General features: G+C 38.0%; 1 protein-coding gene across 1 annotated transcript; it reads left to right on the plus strand.

Annotated features, from left to right (window-relative positions):
- Positions 1-407: 407 nt before the first annotated feature.
- Positions 408-8,844, plus strand: thoc6 (THO complex subunit 6). Its single transcript, XM_080275754.1, has 8 exons — positions 408-663; positions 2,496-2,643; positions 3,803-3,886; positions 5,232-5,386; positions 5,576-5,741; positions 6,272-6,419; positions 7,118-7,227; positions 8,100-8,844. Exons 1-8 carry the CDS (start codon positions 551-553, stop codon positions 8,187-8,189), a joined length of 1,014 nt encoding a protein of 337 aa, XP_080131880.1. The 5' UTR covers positions 408-550; the 3' UTR covers positions 8,190-8,844.
- The last annotated feature ends 429 nt before the right edge of the window (positions 8,845-9,273 follow it).

Genomic DNA, 9,273 nt, shown 5'->3' on the forward strand with positions numbered 1-9,273 from the left:
ATGACAATTCAAAGGGAAGGGGTTTATTGCATTTTATTGTTGCCTGGCAATGCAAATGTCCCTAATCTCCTTCTCTATCTCCTGAAAGGGGCATGGTGGACTGTAGCATGGGGGGAACCAGCCCGCAGCTACTGAGTTCACATTCAAGTGAACCTGGGGTTATAATTGCTGCTACTGCTGCTTTGTAACAATACAAGAGTGCTAGAAATAATCAGCCTCCACTTTTTTTTTTTTTTTGCCAGAAAATTGAAAATCTAAATGCTAATGCATTTTATTTAATTTTCTTTTTTTATACATTTTATGCAGCAAATTGAGAGAGAGAGAGCAAGTTTTCACTTTAATATCATATAACCTTGCGCCATATACTAGTAAACAAACAGGCGTGAATTCAAAACAAAGAAGAAGAAGACTGCCAAGTTGTGTGCTGGTATCGTGACCAAGCTTAACAAACTGTGAAAAATAACCAAATCTAGACCATCAAGACATTGGCTGAAGTCATCCAGGCATTCACGAGGAGAAAGGAATATAACCATCACCACGAAAAGAGGCTATGGCGTCGCCTGGCATCCGAAATCTGTACACAACAAACTTCAGCCAAGCTAGCTCCCCAGACGCAGCTTTATTGGCAATCGGCAATAATGAAGGGAAAATTGCCTTGTTTGAGTAAGGATCTAAACAGATAATTTCATTAAGGATAAGGAATATGGGTTTAGGAGCCAATACATTCCCAGGTCTAGTGCAATCTGTCTATATTGGCAAATTTGTAGTTTGTCAGTGTAGTTTACAAACTCAGTCTCAGAAAATACTGATTTTTTTTTTTTTTTTTCTTGCTCCCAGCAAAGATTATTCATTAATATAAATTTCTTTTCTTCTATGGAATTTCCTTTGCAAATTGGTCTGTTACTGGTATTAAAAAATGCAGGTTTGGGGGAGGGGGCAGAGCTCTCCCAGTTAGGTATCACTTGTGATAGATGGCAATGCCAAAATCAAATTAATCACACAGTAAACTATTGAGTGAAACAGTTTTTAACTTAAAAAGTAGGTGAGTGGACTTGTAAATCTTTATCTCATTGTCACCTGGGTCATGTAAGTTTTGCTTTGTGCTGCAGCTGTGATTTCAGTATTTATATTGTTTTAGTATCATTTTCTTTGCTAGTCAGCAATAAACAATTGTAACTTTTTAATGATAGTGATATTTATCAGTGTGGTGGTTGACAGGGCGACGTGGAAGTGATTTGTTTGTGGCCATCCCGTATATAGATAGAAAACAGCACTTCAGGCTTGAAATATCAGTTCTGTAACAGATAGTATCATTTGTTGTTTGACTCAGCTGTACAGAAAATGTTTTGTAATGTTAAGGTTTCAAATAACCTTCTGTTTCAGTTATCATATTTTTGGTACTTGCCTGTAAAATCATCCTTTATTTTTCTTATGAATTTTTAAAGAAAATGTTCTGTACTGTGGTAAAAGAATTATATAAAGAATAAATGAATCACCTGCTTGCTACAACTGTACATTATTGGTATTTTAAGTTTTTAAACTTAAAGTAGCAGACATCATCAAATTTGTGACATCCTGGATACAACCTTGTCAACCAATTGGAAAAGGAGGAAGAACGATTCTGTGTCACAAAAAATTGCTCGTTGTTGGAGTCCTAATTGTGCACTTGTAATTAATGACCATTCCTAATCATTGATCTTCATTGCAAAATTCTGCTGGTCACAGTTTTAAAAAATACAAGCAGGAGCCCTTTGCATATGCGAAGATGTAAACTGCCTAGTTAAAGGTGGAACATTTCTAAAAACAAGTGTTGACTTCAGCTGACAATGACAAGATGCCATGCCAGTAATTGCCAGTTATTGTAGATGCTTGATGTTTAGTTATTGTTAATGACCTAAAGCAACGTTGGGTCTGGTTAGTACTTGGATGGGTGACCGCCTGGGAACACCAGATGCTGTTGGCATCCCTACGTGTCAAGTGGGGTTGGTGGAGGATTAGTGCCCCTCCCTGTAAAACAATTAACTCTAAGCCGTTGGCCACCCCGTTTGGGATACATGGCGTCTGGCAGTGAATGAAAAAAAAAAAAATTTAAAAACAAGTGTTGACTACAGCTGACAATGACAAGATGCCATGCCAGTAATTGCCAGTTATTGTAGATGCTTGATGTTTAGTTATTGTTAATGACCTAAACTAGGGATTAATATTTGCTTTAGAATTCATGTTGATAGAGTATGGTCTGTATGTGGGGATTTATGGGCAAGGTTGAATGATGATCTGGAGCAACTGGATGGAGTTTTAGTGGAGTGATTGATTAACTTAAATAAAAAACTGGCGTGGCAAATGCCAGGAAGTTCATTTTAAATATTTTTAAAATTCAACATGTACTTAATAGTAAAAAAAATGTGGCATGAAATGAGCACTTGCCTACCGTATACAATATTTTTATAGCAGCGCAGTATTGTTACTATTAACCATATGGTACATTTTTGTTACAGCCTCTCTGGAGTGACAGCTAGCCAAGATACTGGCATGGGTGAGAGGCTGAAGGGTCCATGTAAGGTGATTAGTGCCCACAGTGATGCTGTGTATGCTATGGTGGCCACTGACGCCTTCTGTATTTCTGGAACAACTGGTCTTATTGCTGTAAGTTTTATGGGGGTGCAATGATATACTGAATTGGCACTTTTAATTGGAGAATATTATAATTTTTATCACCAGATAGGTTCATACACACCAAATTATCTGAACTCCAGTCAAAAACTTGTGTTTAATTTAACTGTTAATAAAAACTCAGGATTCAGAACAAAGAGTTGTTAAAGGTAGCAGAAGTGTTTTGGCATTAGTTCAACAACATGCCACCACAGACTTCTAGTTTGTATAGATATTGATTTATCATGCAAATACATTGATTTTCACTGTAAATCAGTTTTTATGCAAAACAGAAGTCTGTCAAGGCATATTGGTAATGTAAAGGTGAAATATTGACTAGCTTTAGCACATTTTCACTCTGAATCCTTATTTTTATTATGGTAACAGTTAAATTAAGTATAATTTTTTGACTGGATTTCGGATAAGTAGATGTGTATGAACCTATATGGTGATAAAACTTTTAACATCTTCCTAATATAAGTGCTGATTTGGTTCCAGTTCAGTAAATGACTGATGATTCGGCATTTTGTTGCACTGGTTTTATGGTGCTAAATCAATTTTACGAGTTATACAGTCTTTGCTTTTAATTCTCAGACTCCTGTGATTCACTCTGTGTGGAATAAAATCATCTGACAATACCTGTAATAGAGTACAGTATTAGTGCTGTTCTGATCTTATAAGAGTAAATGATGACATTGTAAATTCCCAGGCTATTATGACTCACTAGGCAGATTCCATAATGGCTGAATGGTCCATGTAAGGTGATCGTTGCTCACGGTGATGCTGTACATCCAAAGATACCCATAGTCGTTATCTGTATTTCTGGCCTACATGGCTATATTTAAGTAAGTTTTGTCAGAAATGGCACATGATCATGTTCCATTTATTAGTGAAATTTCCCCAATCTCTACATTTAAATCTCTCAGGCTGCTATGATGCTTTAAACTCTCTCAGGTTTCTGTGACTCACTGTTAGCTGAATACAATCATGTGGTATCAGTTGGAATTTACAGTACAATAGTTATATTGACCGTGACATGGTTAATGGTGACAAACATGAACATAGTACACTGTAATGCATCTTTGCATACGGTACTCAGATTAATAATACTGCAGTTGTTAAGCAGATTTGCTCACCCAAGCTGCCTTTCCAGGGTCGGCGATGGTCAGAGATGCAACAACCACAGAGCCAGGCAGCATGGACAATCTCACTCGAATGTGATCAAGCAAATTTTGGGGTAATGTCCTTTGTTGTCACATGGGCATATTTTTAATGGTCAAGAAGGCTGCCTAGTAACTCTTTTTATCTTTTTATTTCTGTAACTAGTATGCTATGAGTAGTACATTCTTGTTTGTTATACCGTATATGAGATTTTGGTCACTATGAACAGACCTTAAATAGCACAGAGGAGAATAGTAAAATTTAATCACAGTACACACAGTACTGTATGTCATTATGAAAGAGAAACTAGAAAGCAGAGTTGATGAGAATATTGCCTATAGTTTAACTACACTCCATTAGGAAAAGGAAAGCATATTTAGTCCCTTTTAAAAGTGGCATTTCTGTATTTCATTATTTAATTACTGAATTAGCACCTTTTATTCACTTGAAGTTGCCTGTGTCTCATTGTAAAGCTGTTTTAATGTCAGAATATAGGAGGTCCTGAAGCTACTAAACTATGATGTCAGTTTGTCAATATCTGTTATGTAAAATTGCAGCTCCTTGATAGTAGTTTTGACTAATCCCTATTGAATTGCACATATTTAAGATTATTTATTTAGTTGATATGTCTGGATAAGCAAAGGTTTCCCAGATGCATTGCCCATCATTTCAGTTTAGTTCACCGTATGCCTTTGAATTCCAGAATTTATATTGCGTTGTAAACTGAAGATGATCTTGAGCGGGGAATCATTTGCAGTTACTGGATTGTTGATGCCCTTGTAGGTAATATTTTGTAACAGCTGAACTGTGGTTACCAGATAATATTCTGTAAATTTTAGAGTCTGACTGGTTAAAGTTCAATATTAATGTAAGGGTGAATATGGCAACAATAATGCTCATAGTAGTAAAAGTTCTATCTGTTGCCAGACACCTTAATCCCGTAAAGGGTGGCCACAAACAAATCGCCTCCATGTCGTCCCGTCCCCCGCCATTTCACTGCCCTGCTCTGACCTCACACCCCCCTCTCTCACATACCTTTCCACTCCATCCCTCCATCTCTTCCTTGGCCTCCCCCTCCCTCTTCCCTCCTGCACCTCACTCACATACACTTTCCTCATCAGTCTCTTGCTCTCCATGCTCTCCACATGGCCAAACCACCTCAGTGTGTTTCTTCTAACACTTCCTATCACATCCACATCTACACCACAACACTCCTTCACTTCCTCATTTCTCAGCCTGTCTCTCCATGTGACTCCACATGCTCCTCTCAATTAACTCATTTCCACATCTGTCACTCTTTGATATGTGTCCCTCCAACAATGTCCAAGCTTCACTTCCGTTTATTAGAGTTGGTATCACAATACTGTCATGCAGGAACTTTTTCACTTCCATGCTCACTTCCCTGTTTCTTATCACTGCAGACACCTGAGGTAAACAGTCTCAGCTATGATGCTGCGCGGGGTGTTATTTATGCAGCGTGTGGAGACTGGAGGACACATGTGTACGATCTGGAGACTGGTAAACGTACGCAGACTTTAGAAGGGCACGATGATTATGTTCATGATGTTGTTAACAGGTATGGTTCTGGTTTTTAACTTGAGATGTGTTTACAGTATGAGATGGCTGTTAAATCTCCATAGTTAACAGTAGAGCTGATATGCCAGCTTATCAAATATCTTACAGCAATACATGTATAGCAAAAGTTATGATATTTTCAAATATATTACATTACCAGCGTATAACAATAAGCTTAAAATATTTCCAGTGGAGAGCTAGTGGCTAGTGCAGGAGAGGATGGGCAGGTGCTGGTATGGGACGCCAGGGCAGGCAGGGAGCCACGTCACCGACTCACACCCCATACACACTCACAGCTGGCCCGGCCTAACCAAGGACGTTTTGTATCATCACTAGACCTCTATAATGACTGGCTGGTGAGTCTACTTGTATCCCTTTCCCCTCCATTTTTTTTTTCTTTTATGGCTTGAATAATGAGTGAGAATATGGGCCATCTAGCTGAACAGGTTTTGGTTTGTTTCTCCTGTATGCTTTTTATTCTAACTTGGCCAAAAATTCTTTTTTTTTCTAACTTGGCCAAAAATTGTCATCTGTCCATCTTCCATGCTGAGTTGTAATAACAGATTAATGCTAGAATGTGATGCTAGTCACAAAGGAGGCCTGTGGAAAGGATGTAGAGCAGTAGTATTGTCTCAGTCTGCCACTGAGCCATGTGAAATAACTTGCATGAGGGCAAAAGTCAGGGTCTTTTTTTTCTTTTTCCTGGACCTTACCTGACCCCCCTCCAAGGGTGGGCAAGTGGTATGAATGATGATTATGATGATGTGTAGCTATGCAGGGGAGGTCTTGATTATGTGTCTGACATTAGTTGAAATGTACAACATTGTAAAGTAGGTGTTTTGTAGCCGAATGGTCAAGTGAGGACTGATTGTACTGTATGTTGCAGGTGTGTGGAGGAGGGCCAAAGCCAGGAGTGTTCCACCTGCGTTCACTGGCCCTGACCACTGTGCTGCCCCTCACCAAGCCCACCATCCATGTCACCAGATTCACCCGTCATGCCGAGGGTGGGGACAGGGGTGGTATTGTTGTAGCTGGTGAGTGCATGAAAGTTTATAGTATTTACCAAAGGCATCATTGTGCTAACAATTTTCCTTTCTTTTTCCTGAATATTAATAGTGCCCTCATATGGGAAATATGGATAGAAGAATGGTAATTTTAATGATTCGGTAATGATGCTGTCCATGCAGCCTTCTTGATAAAGATAGGGGAGAGTGATGATGGTTCGGACACTTTTTAATAAAATATTTCCTAGAATTCAGGTTTAAGCAGTAGTGTAATCGTGTTTATTTTAAAATGTTGCTTCATCATTTGGGTCTTCAGCCTGGTAATATCAAACCCTTAGCTCATTTCAGTTTTGAACTATAGTTAACGAAACACAAGTTTCTAAATCGTTCGATCCATCCCTACCAGTGGTGATGGTTCAGACGGAAGGGTGGGATGGTTCGGCCCCGTGTATTACTTGGCACATTTTTAAAATTATGGGACTTCCATTTGGGAACTACTTACTGTAACGTTTTTACTGCTGTTGGTACTCTTAGGTATTTATTAACACCAGAGGATTTTGTTTATCAGAGAAATTTTAGAAGTCAGAGGCTCAAAATATTGCCTTAGATGACCCTTTCTGTTGCATTTGTTCACTAGGAATTTTATTTAGGTTAACACCAATCAGTCTTGTCCAGTCAAGGAAGTCATATCAGTTTGAGTCATGGTTCTAAAGCTTTATTCCTTGCAGGTGTGACTCCACACTTGTATGTGTGCAGTATGGCGGGGATGGTGACTGCTCAGCTCCCGTCCTCATCTCCCTGCATTTATACCGTCAATGTTACAGAGAAACCTTTCACTGTGAGTTTTTATCGTTTTGTGTTCCAGCATTATGTTTAACCCTTTCAGGACTATGAATTTATTTTCTGGCTGCCACTCAGATGGTTTGGTATTGTTTATAGGAGACATGTTGTAGTTCAGGGGTTAATTGAGATTATATCTAACCCCCCAACTCAAAAAAGTCTCATAAATTTACTGATATCCTGTGATGGCAGCAAGAACATAATATTAAAGACTTCATTGCTGTGAAATAGTTAAAATTTTCTAGTTACTTTATAAATAGACTGCATTGATTCCACACACCAAGCTGCAGATGCTGGGGGAGGGGGGGAGTGAACAAGCATTTCCAAGGCTACATTATAGTATGAAAATGTATCTGATGTAGTGGTGATTTGTACAGCCAGGGATAGTAGGTCAAATACTCCACCACTGCTCCTTTTCACTGTCTTCCGCTGGTGAACATTAGCAAGATGAGAGAGATTGTGAATGTTATTCTGGTCTTACAGGATGCTGTTTGTTATGATGCATGAGGGAGAAAATAAACTGATGTGCCCCTAGCATGAAGTACAAGCAGTAGTGTATTAGAATTAATGTCCTCATCTATATCTTTATTTGTCTGTACAATAACTATTCCTTTCACTTTGCTGATGTTAGAATTGGATAGTGGTGTTAAATATTGATATATGGTATATTTAAAGTTCTGTTAAGTTCAGCTCCATTAGGTCAGGGTTCACCTGTATAGCTGTTTTGAACCTCAACCAACTCTTGTTCAAGTCACTGTCCACAAACACCCAGTAACTAGTATGTTAGGTTTTTAGTCAATCTCTTGTCTCTTTTTCATCAAACCTGGTCCTCTTTCCCATACATGCACTGTTACTCAGGTAACTTTTCAGATGATGACATATGGAGGTGCAAGTACAAAGGTTGATGTATGCTTCAACCTGAACTACCGTGACCACACTGTCTCTGTGCTGGAGGAGTGAGCACTGGGTCTGTGTGTAGCCTATACAATATTACCTTGCATCCAGTACCAGGGATCATCCTGAGTGGCTGTGACACTAGGTATAGTATTAATATAAATAATTCAGAAATGTAATTGCTCTTAAAACATTGAAAATTAGACCACAGTGTAGGATTTCTACCATTTTTTGTTTATATTAATAAGAAAATTGGTAAATGGTTCCAGCTACCTTCTGGTAATAATGATAAAAGTTGTCTTAATTTTTGCAATATGATATGTCTCCCACAAAGTGAATAAAATTGTTTGGTGGTAATAAGAGTAAAATATAAGACATTATCATATGGAAAAGGCTAACAGATATAGTTCCTAACTCAGTGACTTCAAGAAGTCATTTCTGAGTTTTTTAATACCTTCTGCTCAGTATTCTATATAGGAGTAGAAAGATGACATCATGATGAAAGGGTTACAAAAAACAGTTTGCCATATAATGTAATCATCAAATGCATCAAAGCTTTCATGATATTAGCAATAAGCTGTTATGTTTGTTAGGCTTTTCTGAAAATTCATTCAGTCATATTGACATAAACTTTTTTAGACTAACAAGTCACAAAATTCACTTTATAAATGGCAGTGTTCTTTGTTACCATAGTTATTTTTACTATGGTACCTATTTATTCCATATTATGGTATTTTAACAGCTGACTTTTTTAATAATATTAATGACTTGTATCTGCTTGACTTTCAATAACCTACCATAAACAGTGTTGTGTGTGCTGCAGCATACTAATGGCAGATGTATATTGATTAGTGAAGTATGGACATCGTCATAGAGAAAAACTGCATGTGGTATTTTAACCCCTTTAATAATGTAATTTTTACTTAATTATGAGGACACACTTTTTGAACTTGAGGGGTTAGTTATAGCTTTAATTATCTGTGTACAGCTAAATATGTATCCCATTTTAAATAAAATAATTTACTGGTAGCCTGACACACACACACACACACACACACACACACACGAACAGCCGGAGAGAGAAGTCGTCCCAGGCATCGCTCCTAACCTTGAGTAGTTTCAGGAATTTTGTCTGTCCTGTCTCCTAGGG

This window comes from Coenobita brevimanus, chromosome 1, assembly GCF_032717465.1.
Source record: "Coenobita brevimanus isolate Jiangsu-jjx chromosome 1, ASM3271746v2, whole genome shotgun sequence".
In the NCBI taxonomy this organism is placed as follows: domain Eukaryota; kingdom Metazoa; phylum Arthropoda; class Malacostraca; order Decapoda; family Coenobitidae; genus Coenobita; species Coenobita brevimanus.

What these genes read in the sequence shown, in the direction of transcription:
- thoc6 (XM_080275754.1), top strand. Translation starts at nt 551, where the DNA reads ATGGCGTCGCCTGGCATCCGAAATCTGTACACAACAAACTTCAGCCAA. An exon ending in GAACAACTGGTCTTATTGCT is followed by an intron (nt 2,644 to 3,802) that starts GTAAGTTTTATG and finishes CTGCCTTTCCAG; the next exon opens with GGTCGGCGATGGTCAGAGAT. An exon ending in GGGTGGTATTGTTGTAGCTG is followed by an intron (nt 6,420 to 7,117) that starts GTGAGTGCATGA and finishes TATTCCTTGCAG; the next exon opens with GTGTGACTCCACACTTGTAT.